The sequence below is a fragment of the Bubalus kerabau genome, chromosome 11, assembly GCF_029407905.1.
Source record: "Bubalus kerabau isolate K-KA32 ecotype Philippines breed swamp buffalo chromosome 11, PCC_UOA_SB_1v2, whole genome shotgun sequence".
Classification (NCBI taxonomy): Eukaryota; Metazoa; Chordata; class Mammalia; order Artiodactyla; family Bovidae; genus Bubalus; species Bubalus kerabau.
The window spans coordinates 71,698,774-71,714,022 of record NC_073634.1 but is presented as its reverse complement, the minus strand read 5'-3'; the positions used below and the strand labels follow the sequence as shown (position 1 = coordinate 71,714,022).

At 46.3% G+C, this 15,249-nt stretch overlaps 1 protein-coding gene across 2 annotated transcripts in view; it reads right to left on the bottom strand.

Annotated features, from left to right (window-relative positions):
- Positions 1-15,249, bottom strand: part of GALNT14 (polypeptide N-acetylgalactosaminyltransferase 14) — a 216,842-nt gene that overhangs the window by 111,286 nt on the left and 90,307 nt on the right. Inside the window, exon 1 of one of the 2 annotated variants that reach the window (XM_055540588.1) lies at positions 7,330-7,443. The exons of the other annotated variant lie outside the window; for it this stretch is intronic. Within the exon in view, the coding sequence (XP_055396563.1) occupies positions 7,330-7,434 (105 nt within the window). The 5' untranslated portion in view covers positions 7,435-7,443. Of the gene's footprint in view, positions 1-7,329; positions 7,444-15,249 lie in introns of those variants that run through there. 2 annotated transcript variants of the gene reach the window in all.

Here is a 15,249-nt window from a genome sequence, read left to right as displayed (position 1 = left end):
GCCCTACTCTCTACTGAAATGGCCCTTATGGAGGTCAGCTATGATTTGTGAGTGACCCATATGGAGGTCATCCTTCCACAGAGGTTAAATCCTATAGATAAGTCCTAATTCTCAGCATGCTTCATTCAACAGCATCACTGCACAGCAGCTACAGCCCTCCCACTGGGGTGCCTTCCTCCTTCACCTCTGCAACCCCACTCTCTCCATGTCCCCTTCCACCTCTCTGACCACCCCTTCTCAGCCTCATCCTCCCAGCTAAGCACTGAAGTACCCCCATTCTGAGGCCAGTCATCCTCTCTTCTGCATCCACACACACTCCCCTCATGATCTCATCAAGTCCCAGGATTTCAATATAGAAATGACTCCTGAATTTATATCTTTATCTCCAACCTCTCTCCCTCTTCATTTCCAACTGCTTACCCAGCATCTCCACTCTAAGGTCTAAAATATATCCTGAACATACGTCCCCAGCCCAAGACCAGATTTCCTTTCTGAACATTCTCCTCTAAGCCTTCCCCGTCTCAGTATGAGGCAAATCCATCCTCCTCGATTCTCCAGCCTTCAATGCATGTGCTGCTCTTGACTCCTCTCACTGACAGGAAACCTGGAGTACATCCCAGGTGACCTCTCAGCACCCCCACCACTATCGCCAGAGCCCGAGCCAAAGTCACCCCTCATCTGAACTCTTAACTGGCCTCCCTGTTTCTCCCCTTTCTCCCTAGAGGTTATTCTGCACACATAAGTCATCAGTAGTTATCCTTTGAATATATAAGTCAAGTCATGACACACTTCTTCACCAAACCATCTCCTGGCTGAACAGCTCTCTCGGGAACAAAAACCTTTCAATGGCTCAAAGACCCCACACATTCTTATCTCCTGATCCTCCTCCTCAGTCACCCCATTCCAGTCATACTGGGGTCCTGGTTATTCCTCCACCACCCCTGCCAAGCACCTGCCACAGGGCCTTTGCATGTGCTATTACTTCCACCCGAAAGTCTTTCCCTGAGATAGCTGCATGTCTCACCTCCTCCTGCTTATATCTCACCTCGCCTTTCCAGAGGACTTCTCTGGGCTACCCTTCCCCTTATTCTGTTCTATTTCTCTGCACAGCATTTCATTAGCACCATGGAGATTTTTATACACCTATTTGCCTTCTCTCTCCTCTCACTAGAATATAACCCCCATGAGGACAGGAACTCCATTGGGTATCCTTAACACCCAGTCCAAGGCTTAGCATATAATCCTACTCAACAAATATTTGCCGAATAAGTGTCAGGTCCCAAAGTATCGATTTTATCTGGAGAAGCAATGGGGAGCCACTGAAAACTTTGGAGGAGAGCAATTCCACACAGCTGGCTCCAGAACAGCCTTCCCGGCAGTGATGGTGAGCTGTTGGAACAGGAGAGAAAGAGCCCGCGACCGGAAGTCAAAACATCTGCCAGGTGTCTCGGCTACACCACAGACTCTTGAGCAGGCCAGTCACTTCATCCCCATTTGGGTCAGTTTTTTTTTTTTTTTTTTTCTGTGATAACAATGAAACTAATATTGATCTGAGTATTAAACACTTCAAGTGGCTCACCTAACTTAATCCTTCTTATAACTTCAAGATGTAGGTGTTACTATTGTACCTACTTCAGAGATGGAAAAACTGAGACAAAAAGATTTATGGTATTGTGAGGAAGTTGACAAGCGTGGATCCAATGCAGGAGGTCTGATTCCAGAACCGATGAGCTGGAGCTCATGATCTGCAAGCCACCCTCCCACCACTAATAGTCTCTAATATGGAGAGGTGGAGAAAGAGCGCACGAGACAGGTACAGAGGCTACCACAATCGCCCTGATGCGAGAAGCTAAACAGGACCAGCTAGAGAATGCTAAGTCAGGGCTGGAAGTGAGATGGGCACTACCAAACGATAGTCCCACAGTAGTGGGAAAACCATCACAGGCTTGTGGGCCCACTGGATGTGGGTGGAGAGAAGAGGAGGCCAGAGACGAGGTCAGCTCTGAGAGCTCTAACCTGGGTGGGGAGGAGGGTGCGGGGACCTGGGACAGGAGATCTGGCGATGAGCCGAGCAAAATATTCATCAGGCTTCTCCAGAGAAACAGATCCAACAGGAGAGAGGGAGAGATGTTAAGTAATTGGCTCCAGCAAGAGTGGATGCTCGAGTCCAAAGCCTGGAAACTCTGGCAGGCTTTCTAGGATAGCATCTTGAGGAGAACTCCTTCTTCTTCAGGAAACCTCGCTTGAAGTTTTCAAATGATTGGATGGAGCCCACCCACACTCCAAAGGTCACCGGCTTAACTCCAAGTCTACTGATTTAAGTGATTATCATCTGTCTATAATACCTTCACAGCAATATCTAGACTGGTTGCTTCCAAACAACTGGGTCCCATAGCCTTGCCCAGCTGACACCTGGCATTTAACCATGGCAGTGGGCTCGTCCTCAGACATGCCAAGGGTACAGAGCCGGCCGGAGACCCAAGGGCACCTCCAGGAGGTCATTTCTCCCCAGTGAGGGGCTGGGACACTGGCTTTTCTCCAGATTTGCAAAGGTCAGACTGTCCATCCTGATTCCCCCTCTCCTCTTCTTAGTTTGCCAGGTCCCTGAGGCCTTGTAGAAACTTCTTCCTTCCCACTATTATGGCTGCTGTTATTATCCTTCTTAATCTTGGCACGAGGATGCCCTGGCTGGCTTCCAAGAAGGAGAATTACTTTCTGTCTCCCTTACACTCTCCTGTTGCTTTTAATTGGATGCAGAATATCTTGTCTTCTCTCCCCAGACAGACGCTGGAGTGTGGACTGTAATGGTGTAAGAGGCTGCCCTGCCTTGGCTCAGAGATGAATGAGGCTAAGGATGGGGTGACTCGGGGTTATCCTGGCCGTTCCATGGAGACGTTTGCTTCTAAGGAGATTCCTAATGCCCTTGTGTCTATGGCTTCTCAGAAGGGGGGCTGGGCAAGGATCACAAAGGGTTCCAGTCCTGCCTTGGTCACTAATGTGTCAGATGACGGTGGACCAGCCTTTCCCAATCTCTGGCCTTGAGTTTCCACTTGTGGTATGTGCTATGTTGCTTCAGTTGTGTCCGACTCTGTGCGACCCTATGGACTGTAACCCACCAGGCTCCTCTGCCAATGGGATTCTCCAGGCAAGAATATTGGAGTGGGTTACCATGCCCTCCTCCAAGGGATCTTCCCAACCCAGGGATTGAATCCGCATCTCTTATGTCTCCTGCATTGGCAGGAGGGTTCTTTAATACTAGCACCACCTGTTTCCACGCCAACCTGGCTTATTTCCAAGCTGTCTTATAACTGGACCATTCCACCATGCCACCGGGACCGGTAATTTCTATCATGCTCTTGTATAGACAGGGGACTGGCCTGAGTCAGGTGTGTGAACATGTGCAGAAGGACTCAAGGGCACACCTGGGAACCAAATCCAGGACCTTCAACTCCAAGTTCAGAGCCCCTTCTTCTCCAGCCATCCCGAAACTGCCCACCTGCAACTCCAGGTAAGGAATACACGACATGCTGCGGCCAGTTCACCCACACAGCACACATACCTGCAAACACAGCAAAAGCTAACATTTTATGAATGCAACTCTCCCTTTCTGCTTGTGCCTTCTCATTCAATCCTCCATGCATTAAAAAAAAAAAATACAGTTCAGGGATGCATCAAAATCCATGTTAAATGAACTCTCTGGGCTACCTCCCACTAAAGGGGACACCCACATGCTCTCACCAAGAGCTAGAGACAAGCTCTGCTCTCAGCATTCTCCTACACTGAGGTTATGACAGGGCCAAATAAAGAGAGCAAACCTGAAAACTCAGTGGTCCTAGGCCAGTGCACAAGGAGTCTAGACAAAAGGGGTTCTGGGTGAGCTCAGCTGACCGTGGCTACTTTAAGAAGAAACCTGGTACATGGATAACAGCAGCTTAACAGCGTGTCCCCAGCCTCCCTTTCGGGACTGGTATAGAGTATCTACTGCCCATTACCTGTGTGTCTCTTTCTCACCACACTTTGTGGTTAAAATAGGAACCGAAATGAAATTCACACCCACCATCGCATACCTGTGTACACTGCACACCTCCATAAATAATAGTCTTTGCCTCTAGAAGGCTTTAGGCAACAAATGCTCCCTGGGGGATGTGACACGCTAAGAGGGTTACGGTGTGCGTGTGTGCATGTGCACGTGTGGGTGTGTGGGTGTACAGGGGGGCAGGGTGTTGCATGGTGACACCCTTCTCAGATAACAGAGGTTTGCTGAGTCCATCATTCAAATGTATGCAGTGAGGCATGGAACCCACATGCACGTGCCTATGAGCCAGATGCTCTTCTTCAGTGTCTATTCTCCTCATCCTCACTGTTACCTGCGTAAACTTTTTCTCATCTTCCTCCTGCTCCCCACTGCGGAAGTCTGACCTCCTCACCCATGAGACTGCCCAGGGAGACAGGCCTGAGGGTGCCTGGCCTCTGTGAGGAGCCTTCACGACCAGCACTTAGCTGCCACGGGCTCCCCCACACTACAGTCACTTCCTTCTCCAAGATGCTGGTCCTCTACCCCCAGGACAGGATGGGCTGAAGCTGCCATTCGGCCCAGGTCTCTGTCCTCCTCTGCATCTCAGCTGGAGCCAGAGCGGGTCTGGCTCCAGGGCCCAACATGACACAGCCCCTCACTCAGCCCTGCTGGAGGGAGATTTTAACACCCCAGGGCTGTAGGACTGCTGCCCACAGCCAGGCCCGGTGACTGGGCCTCCACTGTCTGTCCTTCTCCCCCGTGTCTCCCACCCATAATAGGCTGTGTCAGAAACACTGCTCCTGTATTATAAATATGCAAAGCTTGGGAGGCAGCAGGAGACGGGGATAAAACACTAGGGATTATTTACGAGTCTCTGGCTCAAACGCTGGGGCTTTATTTGCTTAATGAATGGCCGGGGCCAGCCATCAGCCCAGGGATTTATTTGTCACTGGGACCAGAAGACACTAGGATGTGGAGATGTAAAAATGACAAATTCCCCGACTCTGCCAAGGTGGTATTTCATTGCCACGATGTCTAGCGGGGAAAGGAAGGTGAGGAGCGGGAAAGGACAGCTCACATGCTAAGTAGCAGCGGGTGGAGAGGAGCTTACGGTTGAGGGATCGGCTGTGTTAGGGAAAAAAAAAAAAAAAACGAACTGAAAGCACTGCTTTTCAGAAGGCAGGCGGGGGGCCAGGATTGAGGGCATCTGTAGCAGGTCTCATGTGTTCCTACAACCCTCAGCTCCCCTGGGCGCTCCCTATGTGCTCACACATCAAATTGTCCCACCCACGAAAACTCTAACGTGTGGGAAGGGAAGAATATTGGCCCGGAAGAGCAGAGGCCCGGCTCTGAGTTTCTCTTCAGCAACTCAAGAGGGGTGTGACCTTGAGCAAGTCACTTCAACTCTCTGGATCTGTTTTCTCATTTGCAAAATGAAGTGTTGGATAAGCTCTGTGACTCTCACACCAAGAACCAAAGTCAGGAATAGTCAGGCTGCCTGTTCACACATATTCTGCCGTGCCCCCCACCACATTCACTGCCATAGGTGCCTCTGCCGCCTCCATCACCCCCAGTGCCTCCACCACTATCATCCCAAACGCCTCCTCATAGCCACCAGCATCCGACCACCCGGCCCTCCAGTAGCACCTGCGTCCCCTGGCAGTGAAGCCATTCAGGCAAAGACTGGTCTTTGTCTCCTTGAGTCTCTCTCCACTGCATTCATTTGGAAACACAAAGTGAAAGTCGCTCAGCCCTGTCCAACTCTTTGCAACCCCATGGACTGTAGCCCACCAGGCTCCTCTATCCATGGAATTCTCAAGGCAAGAATACTGGAGTGGATAGCGGTTCTCTTCTCCCAGGATCTTCCCAATCCAGGGATCGAACTCAGGTCTCCTGCATTGCAGGCAGATTCTTTACCATCTGAGCCACCACGGATGCCTGAGAATACTAGAGTGGGTAGGTAGCCTATCCCTTCTCCAGCAGATCTTCCCAAACCAGGAATCGAACCGGGGTGTCCTCCATTGCAGGCGGATTCTTTACCAGCTGAGCTACCAGGGAACAGAACCTCTGACTTTCAGCTGGTCGTGCTCACCCAGCTAATGACTGTATTTCCCAGCCTGCCTTAGAGCTAGATGGAACCACCTAATGAATAGAAGATGAGTGGCTATTACGTGTATAACATACAGATCACAGTGTTTATAAAGGAAATGGGCAGTCCCTGCTCCTCTCCTTCCCTCTTCCCCTGCACTGGGACATGGATGGGATGGTGGTGGCCAGTCTCAGCCGTGGGGACAAGGACAACACACTAAGATGTGGAGAAGCAACACAACAGCTGGGCTCTCCATGTGAGTTCACACTGTGGATCAGGGCCCACCTTGGACCACCTCTGGACTGTTCAGAGAGAGAAGCAGCAGCGTCTATCTTGCTGGAACCACTATCATTTTTGGTGTCTTTATTACAGCAGCTCAGCCCATATCCTAATAGATACACTTACTGTTCTTCCCGGAAGAGAGTCCTTCTCTGCTCCGGGCAGCCACGGCGCACCCACACTCTGACAAGCACTCTGTAAGGGCACATCATACAGACTGTAATATGTGCGTCTTCCAAACAGTAAGCAGCTGGAGCACATGGCTGCATCCTCTTCATTCTCAACCCGTCCCAGCTTTTTGGCACACCTCTCGAAATCATAATGCATCCAAACATGGTGGAATGTAGTAAAAGGAAGTCTGCACATGCCCTGCCTGTGCCTTGAAAAGAGCTGCCACCCTTCGAATCTCAAAAGGAAATGTGCCTTTGGGTGCAGGATCTTGGCTATATATCCTGACTTGTAAGAAGGGTGGAGGCTCCCTTCCTCACCACCCGGAGAAGGAGGAGAATGTGTTCTGGGTAACATGTTCTGGCTCCAGCAAGTGTCCTCCGGTTGGGGCCTGCTGTCCCTGGCATTGCCCAGCTGTGCCCTGCCCCCTCTGCCTCCTGAGAGGAACTCCTTGGAGCTGCCATACTATCTGCTGGGGAACATCCTGCCTTTAGAAGGAGTCTTCTTCGTCCTTCAGAAAGGCCATGCTGAAGCCATGATGGCCTTGGAGAGGGATAGATGCTCAGGGCCAGACTCAGAATACAAAGAAACCCTTCAGGTCTATGATGTTGAGACCAGATTCCTAAAGTGGGTGACTAGTCAAGGGCTCAGGCCCAAACCCCTTCTCAGAAAGTCTTCTGTACCCACAGTCCCTGGGGAACTTGTGGGGCTGGCTGGTTGGGGGTTCACCCACTCGAGATGCCTCCAACCACTGACACCCCAGAACTTTCATTCCTACCTGAGCCCAGGTTGGGGAAGAGGAAGTCAGGGTGCGGGGATCAGGTAGGGAGACCACCGTGCCGGGCTCCCTTTGAACAGCAACCAAAGGAGAGGCAATGTTCATTTCCAGGCTTCAAGAAATAGATGATGCTGGCAGTTCAGGGTAGCTGAGCTTGACTTCTGCTGCTTTTACTTTTCTGGTGCCTTCTGCAGTCCAGCATATTAAGAAGCATCCTGAGATGGGAGGGGAGTTTGGGAGAGAATGGAGACATAGCCATTTGTGGCTGAGTCCCTTCACTGTTCACTTGAAACCATCACAACATTGTTAATCAGCTACACCCCAATACAAAATAGGGCTTCCCTGGTGGCTCAGATGATTAAGAATCTGCCTACAATGCAGGAGACCCGGGTTCGATCCCTGGGTTAGGAAGATCCCCTGGAGAAGGGTATGGCAACCCATTCCAGTATTCTTGCCTGGAGAATTCCACAGACAGAAGAGCCTGACAGGCTACACAGTCCATGGGGTCCCAAAGAGTTGGACAGGACTGAGCGACTACACTTTCATTTCACTTTCAATACAAAATAAAAAGTTAAAAAAAAAAAAGCATCCTGTTACACAGGAATAAAAAACTTCTTCATCCTGGGAGATGACCCAATTTTGAAAAATATTTTAAATCTATCTAACAGATATCAAATAATTTTCACTATCTATTTATTTCATGTCTACTTATCTTTGCACCTGATGTGAAGAGCCAGCTCATTGGAAAAGACTCTGATGCTGGGAAAGACTGAGGGCAGGAGGAGATCAGAACGACAGAGAATGAGATGGTTGGATGGCACCACCGACTCAAGCAACATGAGTTTGAGCAAGCTCCAGCAGATGGTGAAGGACAGGGAAGCCTGGCGTGCTGCAGTCCATGGGGTCACAGAGAGTCGGACACGACTGAACGACTGAACTGAACTGAACTGAACTTGAATTGTCATCTCCAGTAAGCAAATAAGTAGAATAAATAAGTTAAAAAGTAAATAAGTAGATTGTTGTTGTTCAGTCGCTCAGTCGTGTTCGACTCTGTGACCCCATGGACTGCAGCATGCCAGCCTTCCCTGTCCTTCACCATCTGCTGGAGTTTGCTCAAACTCCTGTCCATTGAGTTGATGATGCCATCCAACCATCTCATTCTCTGTCCTCCCCTTCTTCTTCTGCCTTCAATCTTTCCCAGCATCAGAGTCTTTAACAATGAGTCCGTTCTTCGCATCAGGTGGCCAAAGTATTAGAGCTTCAGCTTCAGCATCAGTCCTTCCAATGAATATTCAGGACTGATTTCCTTTAGGATGGACTGGTTGGATCTCTTTTCAGTCCAAGGGACTCTCAAGAGTCTTCTCCAACACCACAGTTCAAAAGCATCAATTCTTCGGTGCTCAGCTTTCTTTATAGTCCAACTCTCAGGTCCATACATGACCACTGGAAAAACCACAGCTTTGACTAGACGGACCTTTGTTGGCAAAGTAATGTCTCTGCTTTTTTTTTTTTTTTTCCAAAAAGCAGAGACAATTCAAGCTCCTCCCACATAGAAACAAAGAGATGCAAAATTATTTTTTTTTTTTTAAAAAGCATCCTGGGACTGTGAAATTACAGAAGCAGCCCAGAGGTCCATGGAAGCACAGTCACAACTTGCTTCTGTGATCTTCCAGACAAGGGAATGGAGAGAATGTTGAGAATGTTCCTCTCTGCATCCCCACCTCCACCCTCCAACTCTTTCAGGCCCAGGAAGCCCCTGCTCAGCACAGACCAGCAGCACCGCTGAGCCATTAAGGTCAGATCAACCTCCCACTGATCTGCCTTGAAGAGCAGAAGATGAGTCCTGCACTTCAAAGCCAGGAAGCCCTGCCTCAGGCAGCACTTTGCTTCACGCTGGAAAAACAGCTGGGCTCTGCCAGGCTCTGGGAGACACGGAGCCAGGAAAGGCTGCCTCCCACACCCTAAGGGCATCACTGAATCGGTTAGCTCCCAAAGGGGCCCTGAGCTGGGAGGGACATGGAGTCACACCCAGCCCAGGTTTATCTCTATACCGTGATCAGCAAGCAGTTGACTTGGGGAATGGACTGGCATCAGGGGAGGGGACAAATGGCAGTCAAGGCATCAAGTCACCAAAATGAGCACTGCTGGCCTGGGGTGAGGGTGGGTGGGTGGGGGGCTCCTTCTCCAGGTGCTCAGACAGGCCCTGAAACTTGGCATTAGGGTATCTCTAATTTGTGAGCATTTCCCTCCTGCTCCTGTGGATGAGGGTCCCCCCTCTATGTGATGTGTGGCATGGCTCCTACTTGCAAACCCGCATGCACCTGTGCTCGCTGGTGGCTCCCTCAGGACCCTGACACTTCACACAGTAGAACCACAACAGAGTTTCTATTTCAAAATAAAGAGCAATGACACCTCAGTGCAAGACTCTGAGACTGTCCCAATTCTCTCATCCAAAGCCAGGCATTTAAACGAACACTGTCTCCCATGACCTATCTTTCCTTACCCTTGATGCTCCAGCTAAAATCAGATAAGGCTGCCTTTGCTTCCATCACTTTCCACAGAAACTCCTGTGTGTAGTTCAGATACCCCATCATCCCCAAACCTGTTACCTTCTCCCTCTCACAACTCAGAGCTGAGGCTCTGGGAAACCCTGTCCCCAAGTGAGTTCCTACTTCCTTCCCACCCTGGCCTGCCTCTGCCCCTAAGGAGATCCATCTCCCAGCTGGCAGAGTCCTTGCCCACCCCACCACCACCCCACTTCTCTCTCCACTCCTCTCCCTGAGATAGGCAATAGGCAAGTCAGGCACAAACGTTGATTCTGACACCAACTTCTCTCCAGAATTCCTCCCACATTTCCAACCATTAGCTCAGCCACTTGGATGGGCTCACTACTGAAAATGCACATCAGAAACAGAACTCATGAAAACCGCAAACAAATCCTCATACTGGTCAAGAGTTTGAACGTTCACAAGTGGCTGTTACACCTCTTTTATGCCCATTATTCCATTTCAATCACACAAAAAATCCTAGAATATAGGCCAGGCAAGCACTGCTAGTCTTGTTTCATAGATGAGGGGCCTGGGGGCTCAGAAGAATAGCCTAAAGTCAAATAGCAAGTCCATGATGGAGCCAAGACTGAACTCAGTCTTGCTCGTTTCTTTACTTCTCAAAGCAAAGATCCAGACAGCCATCAAATCCTATGAAGTCTTTCTTCTGTACGAATCCATTTTATAGTAAATCTGTCCTTCCACTGCCGTGGCTTGTCCCTGGACTTCTGTCCCTGCTGCCTGGACTACTCTAGCAATCTCTAGCTTCACTTTACTGATTTCACTCCTTGGCCTTTAAAATGCACTGGACACCCCAAATAATGAACACTGACTCCAGATAATCCTTTAGAATACCTATCTCATTTTTTTGGTTACTCTTCCAGGAAAAAAGTTTCAAGGACTTCTCCCAGCCCACACTTCAAAACAGGGTGCTTATTCCAGCACCAGGACCTTCCACAAAATGGTACCCATCCTTGGCAGCCCTGCCTGGAGTGTTCCCCTGAGCCTCCTAAGGCTGGGTACTCCAATCACTGACTTGAGGTCTTTTTCTAATCTTTTGATTGCTTGTCTATTCTCTATTTGACTTATTTCTTCTTTAATCCTTATTAATTTCCTTCCATCTCTTTGATCTGCTTTTTTCTAATTTCTCAAGGTGGAAGTGGAGGTTATTGATTTGAGATCTTTCTTCTTTTTAAATATAGGCATTTGCAGCCATCAATTTCCCTCTAAGCACACTGATTTATCAGCATCCCATAGGTTTTGGTATGTTGTATTTTCATTTTCATGCTTCTCCAAGTATTTTCTAATTTCTCTGTGATTTCTTCTTTAATTCATTGGTTATTTAGAAGTATGTAGCTTAAATTCCCACATATTTGCTTATTTTCCAAATTTCCTTCTGTAATTGCTTTCCAATTTAACTCCATCATGGCTGGGGAAATATTTTGCATTATTTCAATCTTTATAAATTTATTGAGTTGTTGCATGGCCTGATACATGGTTTACCCTGGAGGATGACCCATGTGCCCTTGAGAAGAATGTCTATTCTGTTATTGTTGGGTGAAGTGTTCCATAGATATCTGTTAAGTCTAGCTGGTCTCTAGTGTCCAAGCCATTTTTCCTTGTCGGCCATCTGCTGAGTTTTCAGTTCTGTTAATTCATATATTTTGGGGTTCTGCTGTTAAGTGATTATGCTTATAATTGTTATGTCTCCCTGATCAATTGACCCTTTTATCATTATAAAATGTTCTTGGTCTCCAAAAAAAATCAAATTTTTCTATTTCTAATATGTCTGATATTAGTATAGCTGCATTTGGTTTCTGTTTGCCTGTTATAGCTTTAACTCTCCTTTTACTTCTAACTGATTTGTGTCTTTGAATAGAAAATATATCTTGTAGACAGGATTGTGTTTTTTTTTAAATCCATTTTGCCAGTGTCTGCCTTTTGATTAAAGTGTTGAGTCTATTTAAATACAGTGTAATTAGTGATAAGGTAGGATTTATGTCTGCCATTTTGCTATTTGTTTTCTATATGGATGTATTGTTCCTTTATTTCTCATTATTGACTTCTTTACGCTATATGGATGCTTTCTGGTGTACCATTTTATTACCCACTGTTTTTTCTTCTTCTTCTTTTTTTGGAACTATTTTTTTAATGAGTTCCCTGGAAATTACAATTAACATCTTAATTTATAACAATCTAGTTTGGATTAATACCAATTTATTTTCAATAGTATATAAAAACTTTGCTTCAATATAGCTCCATTCTTTCCCCTACTTCATGCTATTACTGCTAAACAAATCACATCTTTATGCATTATAAGCCTATCAACACAGCTTTATAATTATTGCTTTGTATAGTTGTCTTTTAAATCAGATAGGAAAATAAAAGAATAACAGATAAAAAGTACATTTACACTGTAAAGTAACTTTTCCTACTGCTCTTTATTTCTTTGCATGGATTTGAGTTACTTTTTTACTTTTGCCTGAAAGACTCTCCTTAGTATTTCTTGTACAGCAGGTCTTCTAATGACAAATTCTCTGTTTTGTTTATCTGAGAATGTCTTAATTTCTCCTTTACTTATTTTTTAATGAATATAAACTGCTTGGTTGACAATCCTTCTCTTTCAGCATTTTGAATATTCCAAACCACTGACTTCTGGCCTCCAAGCTTTCTGATGAGAAGTCAGCTGTAAATCTTATTGACATCCCTTGTACATGACACATCTCTCCTGCTGCTTTAAAAATCCTCTCTCTGTCTTTGACTTTCTATGGTTTGTGGTGTACCTAAGCATGGATTTCGTTGACTTACTCTACTTATAATTCATTGAGCTTTTAGGATGTGTTGATCAATGTATTTCATAAATTTGAGAAGCTTTTGCATATTATTTCTTCAAATATTCTTCATGTCACTTTCTCTTCTCTTCTTCTGGGGCCCCATTACCCACATGCTGGCATACTTTATAGCATCCCACAAGTCTCTTATATTTTGTCTATTCTTCGTCATTCTTTTTTCATTCTGTTCCTCAGACTGGATAATCTCAATTGACTTATTTTTAGTTCACTGATTCTTTCTTCTGCCAACTCAAACATACTGCTGAATTTCTCCAGTGAACTTTTCATTTTAGTTATTATACTTTTTAGCTCCAGAATGGCTATTTGGTTCTCATATATATATGTGTGTATGCATATACATATATATAGTGATATATGTATCACTATATACATATATATATATATATAATATCCCTTTACTGATATTCTCTATTTAATGAAACAATGTTCCTATACTTTCATTTAATTCTCCTATGTCTCTTAAGTCCATGATAGATCCTCAGACCTATTTCATTAGACCTGTCAAGTATGAGGTGGAAAAAGGTCCACCTTGGAGGAACTCTTTTCTCATTTATCTCCACGTTATTTCTGAAACCCTGGAGGGTAACTTAAAAGATGATGCTACAGATATGAAATAGAGGGAAAAAAAACAAAGCATATGAATTCACAGTGATTTCATCAGCACCTGTTCAAAACCAGGCATCATGAGAGACACCGGTGATTCAATGATGAAGGTAAGAGTCCCAGCTCCGATGCTCAAAGAGATTTCACAGGAGAAAAAATTGGCCAAGAGCCATCAATAACCAAAGGCAATATCAGGAGCAGAACCTACCTGCGCAGATTGGACATACCTTTGGGTTTACTTAGGTCATGATCTTTAGTAGATGTTTATTTCCACCTTTGTTCCACTTAGACTGTGGTGCGGTGATGATATCAATAATATCTGGCCATACTTAGACATGTGAATGGAAGATAAAGGTAGCAAAAGAAGGAGCCAGCGTCGGTGCTCAACGCTCCCATGTGTAGGGCCCTGGGCACACTTACACTCACAGGTGGTTGACAACAGGCAGTGGCAGTAACAGGGCCTGCATGGGAGGCCTCAGAGGCTTAGCTTCATGGCCCCTCTAATCACAAGAGAAATTTAGTTTAGAATCAAGAAACAGAAAAATCTTTGCCTCTCTTGAGAAACTGATTGTTTCTCCCTCTCTGATAATAGAGTTATGATTCCTCCTTTCTGATAACAAAGTTATGAAGCCACATCTCCCTTTTCAGTTGAACAACAGAAAGTTTAGAATCAAATGTGAAGCTTAACTATAGCAATTAGAGCTACTGGGACTTTGAGTTCTTTTCCTGGTCCAAATTTGTTATTTCTGTTTCTATACTGTCACAAAGTTATAACATGTGTGCTGAGCATAAGTCAGTTTATTGATATGTATGACAGAAAAATCACTCTGGTATTGATTTTAGGAAGGTAATACTGAAATAGGCTAAAAAGAACAAGAGGTATTTTTCCTCTCTCATGTGGAGAAATTTTTGAGAATATCCCCTGGAGTGATGGAGCCTGGTTTCTGGAGAAATCTTGAGAGGTAAAGGCTAGGGTTCTTCTCCTTGTAGTGCTGGGGGACCATGGGAGATCTCAGAAAGTACCTGAGGCTTCCAGACTGAGCCCTCCAGCTTTGTTAACACAAAAGCAGAGGAGCCACTGTTCTGCAGATCACGTGAGCTAGGATGTGACCGGTATGGACCCCAAACAAAAGGGTCCTTCCTCAGCTCCTCGGAACTAATGAGAACCCTGAGGCTTTTATACAATCCTCAAAGGGAGGATGGGAGCGGGGCCTCTCAGAAGACAGATTGAATTTCCTGCCAGCTCAGCAGGTGGAAGCTTGGCACTGATTAAATTTGATTTAGAGAAATAAAGAAATGTGACATTTCTTGCACCCTACTGTTGTGGCCTGAAATTTGTACCTTCCACGTGGGATATAAATAAATGAATGAATGAATAAACAAACCAGAGGCCAGAGTGCCTGGGATGAATTGCCAATTTGCTGTATTTCTACCATTAGGGCTATACAACCTTGAAACACAAGGGCTAATGGAAAATTCAGCACTTAGCATAATAAACACCATCTATGGGGACTGTCCCTCACAGCTCAGTTGGTAAAGAATCTGCCTGCAATGCAGGAGACGTGGGTTCGATTCCTGGGTTGGGAATTTCCTTCCCCTGAAGAAGGAAATGGCAATGCACTCCAGTATTCTAGCCTGGAGAATCCCATGGACAGAGGAGCCTGGCAGGCTACAGTCCATGGGGTCGCAAGCATTGGACATGACTTAGCGACTAAAGAGAGAGAGGGAGAGAGATGAGGACTGTAGGCTTCCCTGTTCTCAGTGGTAAAGAACCTGCCTGTCAATGCAAGAGACGCAGGTTTGATCCCTAGGTCAGGAAGATCCTCCGGAGAAGGGAATGGCTACCCACTCTGGTATTCTTGCCTGGGAAATCCCATGAACAGACAAACGGGGGGTGGAGGGGGGTGGGCTATAGTCCA